Source organism: Heterocephalus glaber, unplaced genomic scaffold (assembly GCF_053883595.1).
Source record: "Heterocephalus glaber isolate CG9 unplaced genomic scaffold, H.glaber_assembly_v1.0 deba00001472, whole genome shotgun sequence".
NCBI classification, from domain to species: Eukaryota; Metazoa; Chordata; class Mammalia; order Rodentia; family Bathyergidae; genus Heterocephalus; species Heterocephalus glaber.
The window spans coordinates 53,584,326-53,611,397 of NW_028258315.1; the positions used below are offsets into that span (position 1 = coordinate 53,584,326).

General features: G+C 34.7%; 1 protein-coding gene across 3 annotated transcripts in view; it reads right to left on the reverse strand.

Annotated features, from left to right (window-relative positions):
* The window catches only part of Cntn3 (contactin 3), a 372,584-nt gene that overhangs the window by 91,284 nt on the left and 254,228 nt on the right, over positions 1-27,072 (reverse strand). For all 3 annotated transcript variants that reach the window (XM_087182023.1, XM_021266045.2, XM_004854216.3), the window contains exons 6-11: positions 10,470-10,673; positions 8,993-9,095; positions 8,335-8,519; positions 4,146-4,282; positions 3,108-3,237; positions 466-616 (exon numbers count right to left, since the gene is read on the reverse strand). In XM_087182023.1, the coding sequence (XP_087038149.1) occupies positions 466-616; positions 3,108-3,237; positions 4,146-4,282; positions 8,335-8,519; positions 8,993-9,095; positions 10,470-10,673 (910 nt within the window). The remainder of the gene's footprint in view (positions 1-465; positions 617-3,107; positions 3,238-4,145; positions 4,283-8,334; positions 8,520-8,992; positions 9,096-10,469; positions 10,674-27,072) is intronic.

The following is a 27,072-nucleotide window of genomic DNA, read 5'->3' on the forward strand; positions in this document are numbered from 1 at the left end:
AAGCATTAACCACAACCTATATCTGGTCTATTCTATTTCTAATGCAAGAATGCTTTGACCCTTCTTTTACAAACCTTGCTTGTGTCAGCAACTTCTCTGTAGCAATCACATGTAGCCTCCTCACCCCAATTTAAGGAATTATTGTGTAACCAATAAATATCAGGGGTCCTGGCTGTTTCAGGGTCTTTGCTTTCTCAGCTCTGACCACCGCAGTTTTCCATTTCACTTTGATTTTGTCTCTGAGTCTCTTTTCTCACCTTGCCTTGTAGCACCGAGCAGGAGATCAGGATCCTCTTCAGGGGTTCCCGGTATGAGAATATTACAGAACAAAGATACCAATGTTTCAATTCTTAAATACCTCACATCTACTGAAATACTACTGCATGGCATTTCTTATGGAAAGCCTATTTTGACTCTTTGAAGGTAAAAAGAAACTAAATCACCACTGCTTGCTGGATAGAATACCTTTCATGCTCCTGTACCACTGTGTTTCCTTTCTTCCAGGAAGACAGTGCCCTGGGGGAAGCTCTGGGTTTGCAATCCAGGTTCACCAGGCTGCCCACCTGCACCTGAACTAAATTTTTCATTGGGTTCTTTGAAAAATCAGGAGCAGAGGCTGAAAAGGAAACAAAGAAGAAAGAGAATGAACCTGGGATCCTGAGCTTAATGAGGGTTGGATTTTTTTCAACTTCCTGTAAACGTGAAAGGTCAACTATATAACCTTTTTAAAATTATGCTTAGTGTGCCAGGTGTTGGTGCTTGATCTACTGTGCAGCTTGTACAGATTTCAGAGCCAGAAAAGTGCTTCATGCTATGTAGTTTGGGATAAGTTCTAAATCTTGAGACAATTACTTTATAAAAGATATTTTAATATTTACCATGAAGATCCAAAATAGCTCACAGATGAGTTTATTAGAGGAAATCACTTAGCATAGGATGGTTACAAAAGTTTGATTCATGAAGTCTTTCTGTTGCTGTCTTGGTGACAGCATGGGGTATGGAGCCTGGCACTTGGTAGATGTTTAGCAAAAGGTCATAGAAAGAAGGCTGATTACAGAACTAATATTCTTATTAAAACAAATGTATTAAATTCTATTATAAAATTCTAATATGGTTAAATTTAACTTCCCATTTGGGGAAGGGAAATATAATGTGAATATTATATGAAATGTTATATGGCATTAAATATTATGACATGCAGGAACTATATGTCCTCTAAGAATACACAAGTTGCCAATTCTGAAATAACACTTAAATGTTCAGGATATATAATAATGTATCATTTGAATGAAATAATATGCTAATCAGAAAAACTTTCTATTTTATTATACATGTGGAAAAAAAGTTTAAAACCTAGTATATTTCCCCAAATACCTAATGCTGTTTTATGAAAAATCCTAGTAAATACAATATATTGTTTTGTTGCTGATATAGTGAAAAATAGTATGATATATATATATATATATATATATATATATATATATATATATATGGAAAAGAAGACACATTATCCAAAAGTTGTTGGTCTTACAAATTCAGATCCTGAAAAAATAACTTTTTCTAAAACAAAAACATATTCATATTTGAATAAAATCTTTAAGAAATATATTCTATACTTTTTCCTTCACATAACCCCAGACAATATACTGAGTAGGAATCCAATCATTTAAAAGGTGAATGAACTATGACTCCTCAGGTTCACTTACTACAAAAATAGAGTGAATTTCGACTTAAAATTTGTGAGAAAATCCACTTCCCTTTTTGTCATAATATCCTGCTTCTTTGTCATAGACAATGGGATCCAATTTTCACTTATGATACTTCCTTCACAGGCATCATTCTTGGTACAAATGATCCATTTCTAACTTTCAGATAGCAGGGACAAGACACCTATTTTCCATTAAACTAGGGATTCTCAACTTCTCTTGACATTTTGGGCTGGATAATCATTCATTGTGAGAGGCAGTCTTTGGATTTTAGAAAGCCTGGCACCCTTTCTGGCTTCTACTTACAATACACTAATATCACACAAAGGACTTTTTCTCCCCGATCCCTTAGTTATGACAAAATAAAAAAAAAAACCATAAAAACAAAACAAAACAAAAAACACCCACACATTTCCAAATATATTCTCTGGGGTAAAATATATTCTCTGTTTTCAGTTGAGGACCACTGAGTTAAAACCCAGCTCAGCCTTATAACCTTCTGGCCATATGGATTGGGTAAGGAATTGGTAAAGATCCAAATCAAGTTACATCTGACCAATAACATGCAGGACAATGAGTTCTATTTGAGCAATTGCTCAAATTAAGACAGCCATTTTTCCCAGTAAATTAACTGTGGGTAACAAACTAAACGTCTTGAGAACCATCATATAGAACCTGATAAGTGCTATGTAAGCCCTGCCTGGATCAAGTTATACTGAAATCCAAATTTTCCATTTTAATTACAGAGACTGATGAACTTCCTTCCCCAATTCCTTTTCCCTCTCTTCCACTCTTCCTTTTCCATTTTATTCAATGCTATGACATTGTGGTTGAATTTTCAATCTTTTGCAACTTAAGTGTTCTTCAAGACAATTGCCCTAAACGTGATGGAATATTTTCTTTTTTCTCCTATACCTAAGTTTCAAGAACAAGAAAGTAATTCATAATTTTAAGTAATAGAGGTACATAAAGTTTCAGCATGACCCATATTTGATGTTTCTAACAGGGTTAATAAAGACAAAACCAACACCTTTTGAATCAAACATTCTAGATTCAAATATTAGTATTTGCTTTCATGGGCCAGAAAACACCAAAATCACTTATTCTTTTAAGAGGCAAATCTTAGTCCATAACATTGGACCTAGATAAGGATACATTAGGTGAACTTTCTTCTGTTGATTTACTTCAACCTTTGGGTCTTAATTCTGGATACAACTGATGCTTTTCTTTAGAAATAATTGAACTGTGTGCCTTGATTAGAAATTCTAAATAATCATGTAGTAATACTGTAGATGTTATTAGATGTAGGAATTTAACATGAAAAATAAATATGTTGGCTTCTGGAAAAAATGGGAGATTTACAAAAGAACTAAACACGTGAACAGAGAAAATCAGTCTTACCAACAACCTTGAGTTCAGCGCTGGAATAGATGAGACCATGCTTGTTTTCAGCTATGCACTGGAACATCCCAGAATCGGTTACATTTAGGTTTGATATTGTAAGAGCGCCATTTTCAATTTGTATTCTCTCCTAGGCAATAATAAAAATGCCTTGCATATAAACATTTTAGAAGAAAAATGAATACAACTGAATTTCATTTCAATAAGACACAAGACTTTTACATTTTCCTCTGAGTGTTCAGCAGTCTGACCTGAAATTTAACCTTTGTTTCTTTGAAATTTGAAAGACTCATTGGAACTATGAACAAACATCACTCAGCCCCAAAGCATGTAAGTAAGACAAGTATCAAAGCAGTAGGTAAACTATGGTAGTCATTTAATTTCTTCTGTATGGTTAAAATTTTCAATTTAAAAAAAATTCTTGATTTCCATCGCATCAACTAGAAGTATTTTCAACACACATTTTAAAAAATCATACAAGCTGAACACATTATAAATTCAGTGCCTTAAAAAAAGGTTCTGGGAAACATACATATTTACAAGGGTTTTTAGAAAGTATGAATGGTTCTGTATAGAAATTTAAAGGAACATAATTGACTTAGTACACACAAAAAAGACCCAAAATTACATGGGTTGAGAGGGAAAATCATTGAGAAAATAACTATTCATGAAACAAGGTAACCAAGCAATATATATATTTATTCTCTAGAGGCCATACCAAGTTGTCAAACAGGAAAAGGAAATTACCTTCTACATTTGATTAAAGTACAGGCTTTTCTTCTTTCAATACCAAGAAACAGTATATTATTTTGTAACTAAATTCATAAAACCACCTTTACTCAATGAAATGCAATGTTGAAAAGATCTTATTGGCAGACTAGGTACTGGATTTTTATGTTATTGTCTTGTATCACTCCTTAGATAAAAACAATATTGTATAAAATCAGTTGTTCACTTTGGTACTAGGAACCAAAGGAAGCGTTTACTTAACATAAAGCAGGTAGAGGGCAAATTGACCAAGAACATTACCTTACTTACCTCTAACACCAGGGCTTCTCCATTTTTCAACCATCGGTAGGAGGGTTTGGGCTTCCCACTCGCTCGGCATTCCCAGTAAATACTGTCCTCCACAGCCATTTCCATATCTTTTATGAATTGAACCCAATGAGGCTTTGCTGCAATGGGAAAAAAGAAAAGAAATTCAGAAAATCCAGCAAATAAAAAATAAATACTCTATCCAAGTAAATAAAAATAAATATAGGACTGCAAGTAATAGATTAAAGTTAGCCGAGAGGCTAGAATTATATTTAGTTCAGTATTTACTAAGTGGACTATGAAAGATCTCTAGACTTGCAGGTGAATATTGCAGTATGTCATGCCCTGAGCAAAACTAACCATGGTTTCTTCATTTCAAAATTCTGAGCACTGTGTGATATCCCTCTATTAATAGGTAACAATGCAGAAACAAAATTAATTTTTTTCCAAGTAGTTTTGTATCATGAGACCACAACTGATGACAATTTAATAACTAAGTGACAGTAAATACTACTCTTAATTAAGAACTAAATATTAATATCCATAGGAGAGAAACTTCTAAGGTTAAGGAAAAAGATATTTCCTTCAAGCCAGAAATAACTCTTAATTAAATACAAACCAGTGAGCATCTTACAAACCTCTGAGAAAAATAAAGTGAAAGCAGCCAAAAATAGATAAATTGGTTTAATTTGAATCATACGATTTTTTAACAGAAAAAGAAATAACTGATGCAACTTCAAATTATGTATGCAAATCAGTTGGAACAAGTAGATTAATCATTTTCACTTATGTTTTACAAGGTATCTTAAAAATTCTTTTTGCAGATGAAAGAAACATTCCACTTCCAATGAAAGCCACTCAATATACATGGCATATTCAGCCAAGTCTCAGCTTGTGTTTTAGATCCAAAACTGGGAGGTGAGATGTCTTACCAGTTTCACATTGCATTATGCATGTGATATGTACTGTGGGATTCACATTTGCATCCTCCATATGGGGAAACAGTTTATCTATTTCTATTTAATTGTAACTATGGGAAGATTTGTCTTTCCATGTCTATTTCATAAAATTGGTTTTTTAAAAAATGAAATTGAAATGAAACTATGGCTATTTAGCTTTTACTGAAAATGTACAGGTCTAATTCTTTGTTTTGTTTTGTTTTTTACTAAAAACTACTTGTCCAGTAAAAGTATAGTTCACTCCTAAGTTAATTCTGTCTACTTTATATTAAAACATATATTCCTCTTTGTGGTATTATTAGCCTGTGATTAAATGAAACTCATGTAAGACTTTGACAAACACCAGAGTTTATAGTAGAAATTTCTAGGAGCTGTCTATACTTACACTTCCTTATCCAAATAGGAGGATACTTTGCTGGACTAAGACAAACCTAAAATTACAACTGCAACATTAATCATGGTTTCCTTCTTCATCTATCATATAAGATCCAAATGTTCTCTTGAACCATTTTTACATGGACTATTAGATCAGATAACCAGAGAACTATCTGGAATGTACTGAATATAGTAAGCTTAAGCAGAATTTATACAGCAATGTCAGGAAACTCTCTATTTCATTAATACATAATTTGTTTCTTAGTTGCAAATCACATTATCTACAAAATTGACTAAACCAAAAGTCTGCCTCCTTTACTAAGTATAGTAAAAGCTGTTGACTTTCTATTATGCAATAGTTTTCTCTCATTTTTATTCTTCCAATAACTCTAGTTTTTCATTCTGTTATCTTGTCCTACATCACTTCACATCATCCATAAATTCTAGGGAAATTTTATTGTATACTCTGTTGCAATGGAAGGTTTTTAAGGTGTCTAATCCAATTTCTCCTTTCTAGTAACTAGTATATAGTTGAACATATAGCCAATATGATTTGAAAAGAGGAATGCTACATGTTTTGGAAAAAGAATGAGTAACACTTGAAGTACTAGTCATTGCTGGCAGTCATTTTATGTTATGGTGGAAATATACAATGGTAATTATAGTGATATAGTAGTAATATGTAGAAAAGGGAAAAATGATAGATAAGATCAGAAACAAAAAATATGAACAGTCATGGACTGATAATAAGATACTTGAAGGTCAACTTAATTTAAGATTTTTCATCATATGCGGCATAGACTTGCTTATTATTTACGCAGGTATGCTGTTACATACAGCTAAAACCATTCTACTCAAACACTAAGAAAGCTAGAATACATTGCATGTTCTTACTCTAGGAGTGATTAGGCAGTGGATAGTTAGGAAAAAATGTAATAGAATGTAACAGAATATAATAGACAGTTTAGTGAGTTCTCCTATAAGTAAGGACAGCCTAAAATAGAGCTGGCTGCATAAAAAGAAAATAGCACACATACAGAGCTAATTCAAATCATGCAGCTAGTTAAACTTAGAAATGTAAAAAGAAAACACAGGAAAAAAAAAGATAAAAGGTTAGCATAGGAATGGAGAGAGAAAGACGCTTCCTCCTAGGAAGAAGGTTCTTGTGCAGTGTATGCTAAGGTAGTTGACTGTTTCTTGCTATCTCAGGACTGAACATTAGAAATGCAAAATAACCAGTTTCCTTTGAATTTGACAAACTAAGTAACTAATTTTTAGAAAAAATTCTACAAACTCTCCTGTGCTCTGCTTATCTATATAGCCCAAAACAAATAAAAGTATGATGGCAATTTCACTTCCAGAACCCCCTCCTGATGAGCATCAACCAAGAACTATTCTCTTATTATTATTTCCAATATAAACTCTCTTAACTTCCTCTTTGTTCCATGATTTTATTCTTCAAGTAAGTGAAGAATATAATCACATTTATTTGATGAATAGCTCAATTTGTACAAAATTAACTGCTTCAGAAAGAAGTAAGCTAGAGGCTAAGAAAATGTTACTTGCTTTGTGGGGTCTTAGAGTTGTACAGATGTATGAATTCAGTGCTTACCTCTTTTCTACCAACATTATCTTTAGCATATCTTCCTACCATGTCACAGACCATGGCTTTTGGGGCACTTCCCTAGTGGGACCCTTCCCCATATGCTAAACTAATCCTATCGCAAGATAAGATTATGTATGTATATATAAATATACATATATGTATATATGTATATTTATATATACATAATATGTATTATATGGACTGACTCATGCCAGTAATCCTTAGCTGCATTTTGTCCTTAACAGAACCTAAAAATTTACATTACCATAACAAGAATTAATCTTGACAGAGATAATGTACTTGAGGACCCCACACTTTTGAGGGGGTTCATGATTTCAATAACTGTCTTTGTAAACATGCTCCTTCCAACATTTATGTGTGTTGCAAGAGTCTGCATTACAAACTGTACCAATTTTCAGTTTCTAAAATAATTAGACTATAATGTGATTTGCCTTTTACAAAATTGGTGAATTCCCACTAGTTTTACAATGTTTCAAATGATCAACCTGGAAATACATATTCACTGAGCTTACATTTTCATACATTTTATAGGTGCATTTTGTAAAATCAGGTATTTATACTTTCTAAATAATGTTTTCATCAAAACCTTGTGGTTTATTTTTAAATAAAAGGCATTTGAAAACAAATTTTGAAAAGAAAAAAAGAATATAATTGTACAAACAGACTCCAAATGAAGGCAAAATTATTATTTTTTTATCCAAACTGAGCAGTATATCAAATAAATGTGATTACAAATTAAAGGCAGCAAATAGAGTACAGATACATTATTGGAGGGGATAGAATAATACTGAATAACTCAACCCAAACCTGAGTTTATTTGGTTTGACTAATACTGAAATTGCAACTTCTCCCTGTAGGGAGTTTTTTTCCTGCTTAGTAAAGGTAATAATGCTATAAAATTACCTTTCCTAGAAGAGAGGGTACGCAGAAAATATCTCTAATGTGTATAAGCATGTGAAAGGTTATTCTTGGAAAAAAAAGTATGAAATACTTCATTATCGTACACATCTTTTTCAAATGCAAAAGGAATATATTTTGAACTTTGTTACAAATTTTCTTTCTTTTTAATTTCTCTCAGGATAAATGCTTATACTCACTGAACAAAATGAGAACAAAACAAGTAAAATAATTAAAATTCTGCCATAATTTCTCCCCCAACTCCAAAGAACTAGTATTTTATAGATGTGGGAGCAGAAGGTACAGATTCCATTTGCTCACAGTGTATGCTCACCATAGTAAGTGAGACGCCCCCTGGCTACATTCTTTCCTCGGGAATTCTCTGCAATGCATTCATAGGACCCTGCATCCTCCTGCTGGAAGGCCGGGATCTCAAGCACACCATTGAACTTCCTCAACTTGATTTTGGCAGGAAATGGCATTCCATCACTTCTTCTCCAGTTAATCTGAGGTACAGGGCTAAGAGGAAAATTGTCACACTGTTTATTGTTTGTTATCCAGAAGCAGATAAGCCTTGACAAAGTGTTTGTCAAGATAGAGAAAAGGCAGAAGTTTAAATGCATGACACCCCCCAGTTGTCAACTGCACAAATATGATGGTAAGATTACATCTTTAACTTGGCATTTTAGCACATTTATATCTTTAAGTTGATATTTTAATAAAATGTGCTGTGCATTTTCAAGTCAATTCATGATTTACAAGAAAAAAAAGCTTAATACATATGACCATACTAGAACACAACAAATGAAGAGGGAAAAGAAAAATGACACCAATTTACTCTATGAAATTAGTCAGGCATAGCCATTTTCTCCAAATTGTCTTCCTCCAGACAGCACTGCATATGTGAAGAAAGCACATGTGTCAAAAATCACCCTAATGTCTTACAGCAAACTTACATTAGAGCACAGCGAGGTGAGTATGAGAAAACTTACTTTCCAAGGGCAAAACACTCCAGTTTTACAGTTGCACCTTTAGCTGCTGGAAGAGTTTCTGGAAACTGAACTTCTATTTTAGGTTCATATTCACCCATCACACCTATGATGCACAAAACAGAGTTAATACTCTTAATGTTTCCTTTGGAATTGCTTTATTGTCTTAAAACTTTCTTTGTCCCATTCTTTTCTTTTCTGCAACAGGACCCAGTTATATAGTTCAAGACCAAGTTGGTCTTGAACTAGCAATATTCCTGCCTTGGAATTATAGGTCTAGATCACCATACCAGTCTATTTGCTCCATTTTGAACCAGCATCTTCTAGTGATGTAAATTATTCATAGATGCTAAAATGGATCAAATGTGAATATTAATAAATATTTATGAGCTTTGGATTTGATGATTTTGAAGTAGTCCTAAGTTATCTGGTACAGAGCATTTCTACTAAAACCTCTAGGTCTTTCATATTATATAAAGTAGTAGACTGTTGAAATTCTGCATTCAGTGTGGATATTTCCAGTCAAACTGAAACATACAATGTATTATGACTTCCTAAAATTTCCCAAGGAATGAAAGATACATTAGGGAATTTACTTAACTTATTTAATGGTACTCTGGTAGCATCGACACCAGTCTTAAAGTTATTAAGACACCCTGGTGTCAAGAAACAGTGACTTAATAAATGGGAAAGGTCAGGTTCAATTATAACTTCTAGAAAGAGATGTTTTGATGCTTTGTGTTTCTGGCATTATTATGCTATATCAGGTATGGTTTAGTTTAAATGGGTCAACTACTCAAGCTAATAAATTGGCTTCCACAGCAATTTATAGACTCCTCTTACACAGCTATCAAGGTGTTGATGAAACAGAATTTTTTTTCCTTTTACTCTTTAGTGATGTTTTTTAGTCTATAACAAAGTTTTCAGAGCTTTCAAAACCTCAAGCTGGCAAAAGTCAAAACTGGTGACTTCACTGGAGTGATAGAAATACAGCCTGGGCCTCAGGCTCTGAAGGGTCTCAGGACTGTTGCAATGCTCTGTGAATGCTCCGTGCCATGCTTATTTCAATAACTTGAAATTCTTAGTAATTTTTGAAGGAGGGAGTGAGTCTTTGTTTCCGTTTTGTATTGGTCCTGGCAAATTATAAAGGTAGTCCTGAATAAGGGTTATGGCTTATAGAATCATATTTAAATTTTGTATAAGTACATGTTTGCAGTACATAGTGTTTGCATTCGTCCTCATCCCCCCTCATGTCCCACTCTGCCCCTCATTTCACATTTACTGGGGGTGTATGATATGTTTGGGTCATATTCATTCCTTCTATTGCCTCTCTTTACCCCTGTCCCCTCCTTCTTCCCTCCTTATTGTCTAATGAAGAAAGAATGGAAGGGACAATTCTTCCACATATATTTTTCACTGGGTTTTGCCTATAGTCACAACACCATTTTTATGCAGAATTATACTTTAAAACATTTCATACCATCAGAACGCAGCACCAAAGGAGTTGGAGAGCCCAGGACTCTGGCGTTTGTCACCATACTCATAACTACACACGTATAATTTCCCACATCAGATGGCTCCACCTTAGCTATGTAGAGGTGCCCTGTCTCCTGAGAGACGAACCTCCGACTATCTTCTTCAACAAATGATGGATATTCATTGAAGATCCAAGCATAGGATAGTTCTAACCAAATTTTTGAAGAGAGAAAGAAATTCCATTATTAAAGCTTTCCACAGATTAGAAATAAACATAATTACCTTTGCTTCAAAGGAATACTCATTATTTTGTTGCAGGTCATGAGCAGAAGCAGTTAGGTGGTACGATTCCTCATTCATTCTTATCATGGAGAGCACAGATGATGAACATTCTGGTGGGAGCAACACTGTTACTTTTGTCATTATCTCTACTACAGATGCCGCCTCTCAGGCCTCTGAGGCTTGGTCTTGCTCCCTTTTCATTTTTATCTCCATAGTACACATTCTATGATATTTCAAAATCATCAGTCTATTAACAGCAATTCCTGATATCACACTGTGTACAATTCCTTGATTTTTGAGGAGTAATGCAGAATTGTTTAACTTGCATATGAATCCCTTCATGACTAAGGCTCGATACAAGGCCTCTTCCTTCTTGCCCCTGGGTCTTTCCACACACTGCTCTTAAACTAACTATGAAAATAAAGTCCAGCATGATAGCTCTCCTGAAATTTAGTGCCCAGGTAGACAAAATTTCTCTGAAAGAGTTATTGTTCCTTTTATTTGAGATAGTGAGGGCTGTTTGATTCTAGCTGCTCAGATTGTGCAGCACCAAGTTGATATTTCAGCATAATTACTGTGGTTGGGTACTGGCTTCCTTCTTCCTTGGCTTGATTTTCTTTTATAACTGCATTAACCTTATTGCATGGTTAATTACTGCATTGCTTTTCCAAAGAACATTTGGAAAACATATGGAATTAAAATAAATTTAGTGGATAACATGTTCAAATACATTTAAGGCATAATTCATATGGTAAAGGATCTTTCCATTTGGTAGAAGAAGACAAATTACAATGAGATGATGTGTGAGAGTTGGATGAGAGGTGCTATGGATTTCAGAGAAGGTAGAGGTAACATGCATTTATGAATGAAGAACAAACCTTGAAGGACAAGAGAACACTCAGACAAATGGGAATAAAATCACTCCAGCTGGAGTGCAGGGCACGTGGAAGTCCAGCAGTGGGGAGAGCTTGCTAAGAACCTGGTGGAAATGAATTATAGTCCTGCTGCTTTCAGTAACCAGGCCTAACCTCCCAACCTCCCCATCTTGAAAGAAGGCAGGCAATCTTACTCTGCTTTTCAAAGTACTCTATCCATATAATTAACATGGATATGCCACTCTATTAGCCAGTTGGATTAAAACTTCTACCACTCCCCAAGATGGTATACCTTAGCTGAGCATTAGAATCGAGAGGTTAACCTTATTAAACCAGTTTATACTAAATTGAGACTGACGGAAAGAATTCAGTGACAGTCAGATATCTTAAAATCTGCTAAATTTATAAGAGAGAATATTATAAAGCAATAAGAATATATGAATAACTCCATGCCAATAAATATCGCAAATATATTTTGATTGAAAATGTTCAACATAAAACAGCATGTATTATATGATCTACAGGTATAGTATTTATTTTAATCTTGAAATTAATATTAATACTTAAATATTATTACAATATTTTGTTACTATAGAGATTATGATGACTTTGTGTACATGACATAGAAATTGATTATCAGAAATAAAGGAATGAAGTCAAAATCAAAATTATTCTACTGGTACTCCTAGAATGAGCATGAAGATGTAGATATGTATGGATCCAGGGCTGGAGTGTGGCCAACACGGGTGCCCCACTTAGATGTCATTTCAAGGGAACCTACCCCACAGAATTCGGTTGAACTATGGCCTCCATTTGTTACCCTAGTGGTGACACAGCCACATGTCCTTGGGCTGTTCCTGGACAGGGGAATTCTGTACAAGCAGTGATGCTGGCACATTCCTGCCCAGTGCAGGATTTCTCTAACAGGCAACTAGGGCTTAGAGACTCCCCGTTATAATGATCACAAGAGTCTCAGAACTGACCTTCAGGCTGACATTTTCCTTTCCAAGTTCTCTTTTATTTTGCATAGATATGGAGCCTCAGAACCATGAACACCATTCTCAGGATCACTCTCCTGTTTCTGTTCCCTCCCTCTTATCCTTCATAGGTACTTCCCTTGTAATCTTTTGTAAGTCTGATCCTTTAATCCTATCATGATGTCTGCTTCTCAGGAACCTGAACTGACAGGAGGCTGCTGAAATTGAGCACCAGTAAAACTGCAGGGAACTGTCCCGCCCTTGGATCTGTAGGAAATGTCCACTTTTCCTGGTTTCCTTTTCAGAGAACAACTGTTCCACTCTTCAATTTCCATCAAGATAACTCTCTCTTCTCATCCCAAGGCTCTTCAAATACACAGTGAGTCCTTGTTGATCGCGTCTCTAGGGGCTTAAGTTAAGGAGCAAAACCCCCAAACCTCCCTGCATAATTTGAAAGACAAGTGGAGAGAAGGTGCTGTTTTTGTAGCTGTGAGGAATCATACATTCTCCTATGTAAATAGTCAGATTTAAAGGTCTATCTCACACTGGTGTACTGATAGCCCTTAAATTACAAAGAACTCACATTCTCAGTCACTCCATGCTAATTACATATGTGATTCTCATAAAACTGCATGGAGTAAATATGCCCTGTATATTTTATCATATAGGAAGACCTTTTAAAGAGTTTTCATAATCATTCCCTTTCTCATTTCCAAACAGTATGGTCTGTAAATTTTTAAAATTAAAAATATCATCATATAATATTCAAATATACACAATTAAATTTATTTTTAAGCACAATAATCTGACTTAGCTAAAGACAAAAAATAGAAATGAATAATAAAATGGTATTTTACTCTGATATATCCTCAGAAGATCAAAACACTAAAGATCTTTGATAATCAAGAAAGAAATCCTAAGGGTTGAGCTGGGGTAGTGGAACAAACAGCAGAGGTAGGAAGAGGAGCAGGTCACTTTGGGGGCTGAAAGAGGTTGTACTGAAAATAGATTCTGAGATTCAGGCAGGAATGTAGAAGTCAATGGCCAATGAGTCCTTGGACCATTTAAATAGAAATTTAAGAGGGAGTTTGGATATAAAGTTGATGTGATAGGTAGAATGAATGCTCCTATAGGTCCACATCTTAATCTCTGAAACCTGGGTAAGTGTTCCTTGATGTACCAAGCAGGATTTTGCATATCATTTGGATAATTAAAATAAGGATGTTGAGATGGGAAGATTATCCTAGATTACCAGGGTGGGTCCAATGCTAATACTAAGGATTCTACTAAAAAAGGGAGATGGGTCACTGTTTGAGAAATGGAAATGTGCTAACAGAAGTAAAAGTTGTAGTCACAGAAAGATATTTCAAGGTGCTAGGTGCTGGGATTGAAAACTATGGAAGAGAGGCTATGAATAAACCATTACAGGTAGGCTCTGGAAGGCAGAAGAGCAAAGACACACACTCCCTAGATTCTTCCCTTGAATCTCCAGAGGGAAATAGTGCTGCCTACATCTTGGTTTTTTTTTAAACTAAAGGAATCAGATTTTGGACTATGGCCCTCCAGAACTGTAAGAAAATAAATTTGTGTTGTTATAAGTTATTAAGTATACAGTAATTTCTTCTAAAGGCAATAGGGAATTAAGTAATGTACACATGGCAGAGAGATTATGCAAGGCGATGAAGTTAAGAATCTTACTGTGAATCCAAATGGTCCTAATGTAATCAATTCTTTCAAGGAAGAGGGACACAAGAAGGTCAGAGAAAGAGGTGTGACTGAAAGAAAAAGTCTGCATGATGCGATTGCTTGCTGTCAAAAAGAGCCAGAGGACGTGGGCCACCTCAAGAAGCTGTGGAAGGCATGGCAAGAGCTGCCTCTCCGGAGCCTGCAGAACGGGGCATTCCAGCCAACTCCCAATGCTTCTATGCTAATCCAAGCACTCTGTTTTGAACTTCTGACTTCCAGAACTATAACACAATAAAATTATGTTGTTTTGGGTCACTGAGCTTTTGGTAATTGGTCACAACAACACTGGGAAATAACATAACTAAAAGCAATTCAGCACTTATAATACATCAGCTATAGTCCTAAGTGCTTTAAGTTAAATTTCCAAACAAAAGGAAGTGACTAAAAAAAGGCCCCCCAAAAGGGGGGAGGGGGAGTCTATAGTTGGAAAGCCTCAAGAAGAATCAGATTTTAAATGATGTGATTATAAGATCAGATTTTAAACGATGTGATTATAAGATCAGTATAAGGAGGGAGAGTTGAGTACTGCAAAAGAGATATTAATCTACAACCCCCCCCCAAATCAATTAGTGATTTTTTTAAACAAATTCGGAACCTTAAAGACTTAAGGCAAGGAATCAAATTTGCATCTAAGAAGATATGGTGTCAAGAGAACTACACAGAAATTTGTAGCACCTAACTTTGACTATAGACTTTTTCTACAAGATGGAATGAAGCAAACTTTTATATATTAGAAGTTCTGCACTACCTTTTCATTTACTGCCTACAGGCCTATGCTAAAATATATAAGGAATTATTCTGATTGGAAACATTTGAGAATTCAGTGATTTACTGCATTCTGAATAAAGTAAAATATATCTCCTTTAATACTATTAGCATTTACTTCTCATAAATATTTACATTTGCAATAAATGTTAATTGTATACAGCAAAGTAAAATATCTATCAATTTAACATTCTTTGGGGTTTTTCAAGGTCATTTTATGTACTATGATAAATAAAAAGCTGTAATAAAAATGATAATTTTATATACTCAAACAAGCTAGACTTTACAAAACCTTTCACAACATCTTGAGTAAATCATAAGCACATTATGCCAAAGCAACTTGGCCAGTGGGCTTTCTATTAACAGTGCTATGTGAATATTAGGAATATGAAACATTTTTTATTATAGAGCTAAGAGAGCTTACCAATCAAAGTTATAAATTAAGAAAATGAAATACTGACACTGCTCTCTGCAATGTAAACTGTGATGAATGACATCACTTCTTCAGCCACATCCCTTCCCAGGTCACTTAAGCATAAAACCAGTCAATTTACCATGAAATATATCACTGTAGTGTTTACCTTGAGATACATTTATACACACACTACTGACACTTAGGGTTTATTTCATGTTCCATTATAAAAATTCTATTATTAAGGAGATTTAATTCTGTGCCACAGCATTTTCTAGACAAAATTCTGTCAAATGAAACTGCAGTTGGGCAAAATGTAGAAGTAACTTTGGTCATTTTCTGTGGTGCCAACTGGGAAGTCTGACCTAGTTTAAAATAAAATTTATTCAAAAGTGTGTGAAGGCTTGTTCCATGTCATTCAAGATTTCTATCACCGACTTACACAGCTGGGAGGAGAATTGTGCTCTGATGTTTAGAGATTATATTAACTTGGCAGAAGGTGTGGGGTGTGGTACATATTCAACAACCTAAAACAAGGAGCAAATCAGAAAATCATTTAAGATTCTAGGAATAAATGGTCAATGTTTAGGAAAGTGAGGTCTGTAGGGCAAAGCAAAAGGAATGTATGGGCACCCCTACCATTTCAGTGTGTTATCCTTCAAATGCTGTAAATTCTTGCTATAGAGGCAAGATTGTGATATATACTAGGCTTCCTTGTTTAGATTTTAAACATGTACCAAATCCTTTCTGGTTTAGAGTACTAGTAACACTTGCCTGTGAGGGTACTAAGATAAAGAGAACAAATGACTGGGGAAGGAAAAGCAACGAAAATTGGTATTTCCTTTCTCCCTTCATACTTTAGGATGGCTCTAGGCTGTAGTTAGCACTATAGGGGCAGGTGGGGGTAAAGCCCAGACTCCCACCTGCTCTGTAAACTAAGTATTTTGAAGCAAAATGATACACATTCAATTGTTACTGCCTATGTTTCCTTTCAAGCCATAAGAGTTGAGTTGTGCAGCTGTGATGGAGACTTTACAGTCCATAAAGCTATAGGAAAAGGTTTGCTAACCCTCAGACTTACTCAGTGTTATCTATAAACCAGGCTTTGAGTCTAGCAATACCTTAACTGTCCTGGCTTAAGCTTACAGCTCTCTTTGTGGAGTGGTCATGCCGTCCTAACTCTCACAGTAAGTTCCACAGAGCAATACAGTGCTCCACTTCCCCCATTTGTTTCTCTTGTCTTAGTTGCTCTCTTTAGTGGCACATATGAGCCATTTCATGGCATCATACAAGCTTCCAAGAATTAATGTAGTTTCCTGATAGTCTCTATTGCTACCATTTTTGGTTCTACCATTTTATTTTAGGAACTGTAGGGTTTTCAGTGGGTGCCACCATTTTTAAATTGTACTCTACAAGATGCTGCCCTTTCTTGTCTTCACTGTAAGTGCTTCTTTCTGGACACTTTCTCTTAATAAGTGCCTCCATATCTTTCCTATAACCACAGTTGTTGCCACTGACCTGGCAGGGTCCATGAGGTACCCAAGTGAAACATTTTCCTCATATTTATTAGTGCAGAAATTCAGAGAAAACCACTAAAGGCCATTTTGTATTTTTATTTGAGCACGTTAACTATTTTTCTTATGAACTTTATTATTTGTTTAAAAGAACTTCCTCCAACTGAACCTGTTCTTCTTTCGCTCCAAGGAGATCTCAAGATGGGGTAGGCATGCGATATTCAAAGATACTCAGAACAGGACACCAGCAAAGGCTCAGGGTAACTGAAGAGGATGAACAAAATTACTGCAAGGCATTTACAGGTAAACTTCCTTCCACAAGGTTGTGAAAGAAGCATGAAATTGCTCAATAAAGCAGCTTAAATTTTCATGGAGGAAAATAAAAGTGAATGAGAACTCCCTGGGGTGTTTATGAAGACTTCACAAATTCCACATGGCACAGACCCAAGTAGCAGTCACCATAACCCTCAACTTGTATGTATGTGGACTCCCTGGTACAGCAAAGAGACTCAAAAAGAGAACATCAAAATGGAAATCTTGGCATTTAAGAAAGAATAGACTACATTTTTATGCTTCCTTATTTTTATTATTAAAATGTACCTTTCAAAAGAGTTTGGAGACCCTAAAGGATGTTAGAGAGTAATTTTAAACTCCAAACCAAAATGATGCAGGGGACTAGAATTTCATTGTCAAAACCTGCTTGTGGAGCTAAAAGAAAGTGCTTTGTAACAGGGCATTTTGCACATTGCCACAGTGGATACAATAACACATTTTGGTGTGGAGATCTTAATCTATGCCAAAGTGAACTGAGGCTAGATTTGCACTTTCCTCATAACTTACAGTGAATGGTAGGCATTTCTTATGACTTCTGTGACAGTAAATAACATTTTCTTTTTAAGTGAAGTCCAGGAGAAGGTAAAGAATCTTGCAGCTCATGGGAGTGCTAATTGGAGCCAATTATAATTTGATTGACCTGCCTCGCTATTAAAATGATATGCGAAATTTACACTGCCTTGCAAAATGAAAATTTTCTTCAGAGCAAGCTAACTACAGGAAGCCCACCCTTTAATGAATCCAGAGGTGGTGGTTTTTGGTTATAATTCCCACATCAACTCTCAGAAGCTAATTCCAGAGAGGGGCTTCACAGAGTTCCAAATGATATAAAAGAACCTTGTAGATGGGAAAAATGTAAAATGAGCAATAAAATAACTGAAATAATTAAGAGCTAGGGAATAAAAGAACAGCAACACAATAACTCTGTCCATTCCTTATTAGGACTCATTTTCTTTTATGAAAATTTAAACTCCTTCTTTAAGGAATGTCATGGGGGCTCCATTGTTCTCTTCTTGTTTGTGGCTGCTATTTAAAAGCAAAATTTCATCTATTTTCACTGGTAAATAGAAATGAGGTCATTACCAGAAGATGAAGTCACTGTGCCAAAATGTAAGGTTTCCTTACCAAGGACAATAAATGACTCTTTACTCTCTGTCTCCCTCCTCCCTCCCTCTCTCTCTCTCTCTCTCTCTGCCTCTCTCTCTGCCTCTCTCCCTCCCTCTTTACTATGTACCATTAGTAACACATCAACCTTCCATCAAAATAGATTTAAATGCTATTTAAATAATTACTTTAAAAGTAATCTTTGTATGTTTTCATCTAAATTTTCTCAAAGGGTGAAATTAAAAGTGATGGCTTCATTATAAAGGGTAATATGAAAATAATACAAAGCTCCCTGACTTTTAAGAAATAGTGACTACTGAAATATTTGCTTATGGAAGGATACACAATTATGCCAGAATATTTTAAATAACCAGAGAACAAACAACAGCACAACACCCCGATACCCAACGAAGCCAATAATCAAAAGTAATCCTCATCCATCCTTCAGATCAGGAGGGTAGTTGCTTTGGGCCCCAGAGGATAGGCTAGAGGTTTCATAGGGGGATCTCTCGTTCAAATATACCTAGTAGTTTTCATACTATGATGAAAGAGAGAAAAAACTGAGCTATAAAAGCAGCATTTGTAATGTCTCATTATCTGTTTGTTATGCTAAATATATATTTTTTACATAACATACATACATATTACATATATTTACATGTGCACTTTTTTGCTGGTATCTTTTGAGGTCTCCCCTTTCTTGGATATACAGATAAGCAAAAAGAAAAACCTATTACTGTTCTACCCTGAAGATACATCTTTCAAAGCTTGAAAATGGAAATACAGCAGCCCTCTCTATGATTTTAATAGCTTAGCTAAAAGAAAGCTCTTCTGATGCTATAGAGAAATATGCACAAAAAATAAAACATTATCACTAAAATTTAAATTTCAGCTAAAATTCTCATTTCTTTAGTGTTTAACTCTGATAGGAAAAATTTAAACTTATTTTTAATTGACAATAACTACATTTTAATGGGAAACAATATGAAGTTTGGATATATATATATATATAGTAAGAAATAATTAAATCAAGTTAAGTAACACATCCATTAGCTCACACACTTTTATTATTTTGTGGTGAGAATATCTTATTTATCCATGTGTAGTACAAAATGTTTACATTCCTCATGAGGAGTTGTTACGTGTACACAACACATCCCAATTCCTTCTGTTCGGCTCTTGTCCCATCCTTCCCTCTGAGAACAATCTATCTCCCGACTTCCTATTAGCTATCTTTAATTTTGCTCTTTGCTTTTACTCTGCATTTCTTATATAAGAGAAACCATGTGATTTTTAAGTTTATGTGTCTAATTTATTTCCTTTAACATTATGGTCTCAAGGTGCATCCATTCCCCTACAAATGATTCAAGTTTATCATTATTTATGGCAGAAGAGTATTCCATTTGTGGTGAGAACATTTAAAATCTCCTCTTTGTTTCCTCTGACCAACATCTGCCCTTTTCTCCCCATCCTACCTCTGGCAATCCACAGTTCTACTCTGCTTCTATGAGATTCCACACATAACTGAAATCATACAGTATCTGTCTTTCTGTGTCTAATTTATTTCATTGTAAATAAAACTTCCTTCTTTTTAAAGGCAAAATAGTATTCTACTGTGTACGTATGCATCATATCTTCTTTGTTCATATGTTGAGAGATGATTAGTTTGGTTCTATAGCTATTGTGAATAACGCTGCTATGAAAACAGGTATGCATGTACCTCTTCAGAAATGGTCTCTTTCTGAACTCTGACTGTAAGCACGTAATATGTTGATCAGTTGGTTTATTTTTCAAATAACCCATCTTGTCATTACTTTATATTAAATACTTTTTATTTGATCCCTCTTTATAATACACTCCAGTCAATATAAAGAATACTTTCTAGTCAGTTAAAGATTCACATCTCAAGAAATATTTTAATACCCCTAACTCAGAATCTCTTCCACAATTTCCACTGATCAGAACTAAGGAACAAGTAGAGTGAATATCAGCCAGAAAATAATATTGTCATTCTTATTCCACCCACATCTTGTCCTTACAAGTCCCTCAAAAAATATTGGTTGTTTAGGGCTGGGGAAGTAGATCAGTAGTAGGAGACTTAGTTAACATTTATGAGGTGCTGATTTAATCCTGACACTAATCCCTCCAAGTTATCAATATCACATGAGATTCTCCAAATTTTACACAGCTCTTCTGATCTAAAAAATTTCTAATAGTAGCTTTATCCTAGATACTTAAATGAGTTTTCCCTATCCCTATATTATTTTTTTTAATTTCACTTAACTATTGATGAAAGTGCCATGGTTAATAATAGAGTAATATGTTGTATTGGTCAGTAAATTTGATCTGTAAGAACCAGAGTAGCATCTTGATGTAGGACATGTCAAGGTAATATTATAACCAAAGAATTCTTTAATGCTATATTCCAGTACCAGGCAAGTATCATATTATTGTATTGGGATAAGGGATACATGATCTTTCTATTCATTCTTTTGGAGATAACTATTTTAATCTACTTCATGCTCTAATATAAAAAATATTGGCTGCATAATGGCTTCATTTTGATTTTCAAAACTGTAGAACAAGACTTCATTAAGGTAGGTATGGTTAAAGAAGTGAAAACAAAATGTGTCCTAGCTAAACTTACAAACAATAGCTTAGCATTTTTTTGGTTCAGGAAGAAAGGATTCAAAGCTCAAACTATAATGCTCAATTGGTTAAAACCAAAATGATCTTTAAGCAAAATATTTAATATAATTGAAGTATGATGATTCTATCTACAGTTGTCTCTAAGCTGCAATAAAATTTGTTTACTAATTCAGTTAATTTCTTTCCTTTTCCCTTTGCCAAAAAGAAGCAGCACAAAATAGAAATTTAAGAATATTTACTTTTTAACTTGAAGTATATTTACCTTAAACAACAGAAAGAAATGCAATGTAACCATTTGTTCTCTCTTGCAAACATTTCTGTATAAAGTGATTCTAATGCAGGATACAGGCCTCTTTGTGAAGAGAAAAACCAATCATGTAAGTAGTCTTCAACCAACAAGAGGAAAAGATTTTCCTTCAAGAAACATATATGCATGGTACATCTGCAGTAGAAGAGCACTAGATTCTGCCATGATCAAAGTCAAGAATAAACTAGGAATAAACCAGGAATTCTAATTTGTGTGACATGAATGTTTATTGATCATCTTTCAAATGGAGGAATACTGAACCTTATTATGCCTCAACTCTAACTCAATATTACATCTTCAATTCATTCTCCCTAGTGATACTGCATTTTTACTCTCCAAGTGAATTCATATGAAACAAGCTCTCCTGCCAATTTTCCCTGCTTAGTTTGATTGCTTTCCTTAATATTATCTCAGGTAATACAAAGAACCTTTCTTTTCTGACAACTGCACTGTGACAGCTGACATTCTATGAGAAAGCAATACATCTATTTCATTTGCCCAGTGGGACTGAAGTCTCCTGCTTCTAGACATTTTTCCTGTTTTTTTCTGAGACCATATGTTGTTTAAGGCTCTGGGAATTACTGAATTGCTCATATTTCTTTTGTGCAGTATTTTATTTTAACAATGTATCTTCTGGGAAATTTATGGAGTGTGTTTATTTCTTTCATCTTTTTATTTTATTAATTCAATCAGAAGACTTTGAGTTGGCTAGCAATAAGTGGCCTTTCTAGCTTTCAATTTGAGCATGCTAAATCACAGAATATTTACAGTACCATGTTTTACACCAAGTGACTTCCTAGCTGCACTTTATTTCTGTCATTCATAGATGTTTATACTTACACTTTGAAAAAAACTAATACATTTTACTGGTCTCTTTAAAGAAAGATTTTCAAATATAAATTAAGTGAATCTGTTTCTGTACCAATTTATTCTTCAGAGGAAATATGAAGGAAGGCAAGAAGAATAATCTTAACATTAAGGGTTAGATTATTAATTCCTAAATTGCCAGGTAACCTCTTATGGTGGCAGGTAGAGAGAACATGGAAAGTCTCTCCAAATTTTCTTCCGACCCCTTATAAATGAAAATATAAAGGGAAGTCTGTCACTTAACTTCGTAAAAACAGCAAAAATCAAAGATCATGTGGGATAACAGAAATTCAGAGGGTACAAAATACTGCTCAGGGCACAACAGGGTTTCACTACGTTATTTTTTGATGGTAAAAACAACTTGATATTTGGGGTATCTTTGGAAGAAGGAAAGCCACTAGTTTGGAGTCATGGGATTTAATGGTTAGTCTTATCTTTTTCATGTAGGTATATGTGCCTTTTGTAAATTCACTTAAATTCTTTGGTCTCAATATGTTTTTCTCATCTGAAAAATGAGAGGATTGCATGAGACAACTCTAGGTGTCAACATGCAGGATTTGAATTCTTTGGGGACCATAGTATTGCCATAGGGACTGGAGAGTCCATAAACATGCTCTGGTTGACAGACAGGCTGAACTAATTATAATATCATATATGTGTAGGTCTTAGTATTTAAAATGTGTGAATAACAGCATGAGAAACAAAAATATACATTCATTTAAACATTTACTAAATTCATTGTAACTTTCAGTAATTTTGTATTTCTCTCTTAAAAATACAAAAAGCAGGACTGGGTGTAGCTCAGTGATAGAGAGAGTGCTTAGCATGTGCAAACCCCTAAGTTCAATTATCAGTACCACAGTATAGTATATAAATAATAGAAAAAGTTATTTTGATAATGATTTTAGCAATATATATACATTAACAAATTAATACTTCCAAAAGTCTATAAAGAAGTTCTATGACCATTCCAGTCCACAAATGAGGAAACTAAGACAGTAGTGGAAGGCCCAGGTAACATAGTGAGAAGGACTTGGAGGTGGGTAGCGTGGATCACAGTATAAACCACTCACAGACCTGATTTTTCTTCTATGAAGCTATTCAGTCATGTGAACAATAGCAAAATAGTGACACTTGAATCCATGAATTCAATATACTTAGGACTACTAGCATTTAACATCTCTTATATCCCTTTAAATAGTAAATGTCTTTTTTAAAGTATCACTGCTCATGAAAAGCAGTATAACCTGGCACATGCCTATAATCCCAACACTTTGGTAGGCTGAAGCAGGAGGCTCACAAGTTTGAGCCCAGGCTGAGCAATTTAGCAACTCAGTGAGACGCTATGTCAAAATAAAAATAAAAAAGGGCTGAGGGTGTACCTCACTGTAAAGCCCCTGAGTTCAATCTCTTGTACCACCAAAAAAAAATTAGAATAGTGGAAAAATATAAGTATTGGCTAGGTAAAAACTAGACAAATAAAATAAATAATAATAGTAAAAAACATGACTAGGATCCAACTCTGATTCTGGCATCTACTACCTCTGTAAACCGGGACAAGGTTCTTTTGCTCTCTGTTCCTCTGTTTCCTTGTTTGTAAAATTCAGATAAGGGTCCCTAACACATAAGTTTATTATATAGATTAAATAAAAACTACAGCTAAAGGGGTGTGTTTCTAGGATCACTATGGATACAAAAATCTGTAGATAATGAAGTTCCTTATATGAAATGGTATAGTATTTGCATATAATCTACACATGTCCTCCTATATACTTTAAATAATGTCTACATTGCTTAATGTAAATGCTATGCCAATAGTGGTTATACTATACTGATATCCTTGATGTAAGATGGGATTATGTCCTGAAAACCCAATATACATTGAAAATATCATAAGCCAAAAATATCTTTATTACACCTAATCAATTGAGCATCTTAGCTCAGCAACCCAGTGCACTGTGCAGTCAGTCTTGTACGTTTTCACTTGTGACTGATTGCCTGGCTGGTGGCTATCGCTTATTGTCAATCCCCAGGACTGAGAGAGAGAGAGGATCACAGCAAATGCTGGCACATTACTACTCGAGGAAAAGAGCAATGTTCAAAATCTGATATAGAGTTTCACCTGAATGCATGCAGCCTTCTCAGTGGTATAGTTGAGAAGTCCTAAATTGAACCATGATCAAGTCAGAGACTATCTGAATTGTTTAGGCAGTAATGATATGACAAAAATCTGTATGTGTTCAGTGTAAACACTCTTTTAAGAATATTTGTGACCCATGGTTGGTAGAATCTGTGAATACAGAAGCCTTTGATATAAAAGGCTGACTTTACATACAGAACATAGAGGCCTGAATGACAACTGGTGGGTGAGCAATAAATGTGGTTGGGGTAATTGTTTTGTTTTTGTTTCTGTCTTGCTTAATTATCCTGCATGGAGATCCAACAAAGAAGTTAAATACTAAAAATGTAGGTTTTGTGGAAGAAGCAGAAAGATGGGACTGAAAAACATGCCACAGAAAACCAACTCTCCCTGATTCAAAGAGTGAAGCTCCAGGAGTCTGGGGAGCAGAAAAACCCACTGAGGATTTTAGGATGCTGGTGTCAAGTTCTCCATGCTTTGTTGACAGTGAGAGATACCGAAGTGATGAGGTGCAGAGACACTTGGCTTCTATTACCAATTAGGTTAGATGGTGAGAGGTGATTTATAACAATGTTTGGTTCACTTTTAAAGCACAGTGAGATTACTATAAGTATAAAAAAGTAGAAGGGGAATAAGTCAAGGACAAACTTCCATTAAAACAAATGACTGAATAATAGCTGTTATAGATAGAAAAAATAAAAGCATTGTGCAGAAAAAAAACAGGATTAATATTTTATTTCCAAGAGAACAGAAGTCAATGTAAATATCCTGAAAAAACCCATCTTGTCTTTTTTTAATAGAAAGTCAATAGGGGTGAACTTTGGTTCTGAGAAATATCCAAAATGCAAGGACTGCAAAATACAAAATCTTTTCTGCTAAATTCATGTGACAGAGTGAGGCGTGCTGCAGAGGCAGGGTGCACAGTACAGATGGGGATTGGTATGGGCTGCATTTCTGCACAGTGGCCAAAGCTAGCAATGCTATCAAGCTCTATATCTAACTCACTTTTGGAAATATTTCCAAATGGGAATAATCATTTCTAAATGTCATTGGACTATCTCTAATCTTAAATCATGGAAATACCTCCTCACATCGCTATGCAGATAGGGAGAGCGGGCTTTGGCTTTAAAATCAGAAAATCTGTTCATTAAATGCTTATCTGCTGTCATTGTTTTGGATGAGATTCAGTTATTAAGTGAAAATGAGAAAAAGGTCCCTGTTCCCCTTAACTTTTGAACCTTGATGATGACATATGACATAGGCCAGGAAAAAGAAATTTGATTTGTATTTAACACGCTAACATCATGCATATAAAATAATATCCTGACCATTTGAAATGCCCTCTCTTTTTCTTTCCTTTGATGAATTCTCCATTCTCTGGTCAACAGAAGAATTTTTAAAGGTTGCTGATCACCTCATCATAGCCCTCCCTGCTGATGGTGGAGGCAGGATGATCCAGACTAGCCCTTTGTGTAACTGAAGAGCCCAAAGAAGTGCCAACATGACTTCTGATGAGGACAAGCAGCCCCACTGGATGAACATTCTGCTATCTCAAAGCGTCAGTACCTAACAGGCAGATATATAATATGCGTTTACAATGGCTGTACCACAAATTAGCTGTATTACAATTTTTATACCATTTTAATGTTTTCCTCAAGGAACTGTATGAGGACATCTGAATATGATGGCATCTGGTAGGCTAAATCAACTTTCCTTCCATTATTGTGATGAAAGACCCCCAGAGAAGCAGTACAAGCCACCCCATAGGACAGTCAATTCAAATCAGAGCTGCCTGGCAGCAAGACATAGGAATTCCAACCCCATGAAGACAGTGTTAAATAAAAAAGTTAATCTTGATAAATCTAAAAGGGATATGCATTTAAATAAGTCTGTACTGTGAATATTTATTAAGAACCCAATATGTTAGAAGTTTATGGGGTATTTAAAGAATCCTGGAAGTACTAATTGTCCAATTCTTACGATAAAATATACAAGTTGGCTATCAAATCACTGATTTTAAAATTCAAAGATTTTAAATATGAGTCCAACATCAAATATAAGAAAAATTAAAGCATATAAATTCTCAAAGGTCTTTATAACAGAAAAGAAATGAAGGTATGTAGAGACTAGTCATCTGTCTATAAATGTAGAGACTAGTTTTATAATCCAGTTATGTATTTTTTGTTTTTAAAAAAAATCTTTCCTAGCACATAAATAAGTGCTATGAATTATTTTTAAACAGGTTTACCTTATAAGTTATATTCCAAAGGGCAGATAAAATAGTATTTTATTTAATTTAATCACTGAAACTCATTCCTGTTTCTGTATTAGAGATCAATATATGCACTCTTGGCAGTTGTCCTAGATGACTGATTACTTTTTCAGTTTGCATTCACACTATCAACACATAGCTTCAATTGACCTTGTGTACAGGTTATTGACAGGTGAAACTGAAGTTAATATTTAAATACAATTTTCATTAGTAGAAACTACTGAATATTATCTCTCAAATAGTATATATCAGAGTAGACATTTAGAGACAGACAATCCCATTGCCTTTTATATTTGTGAAAAGAGTAATTAAGTTAATGATTTGGATTAATTTTGGAAGCTATTCTTACACATGGATCAATAAA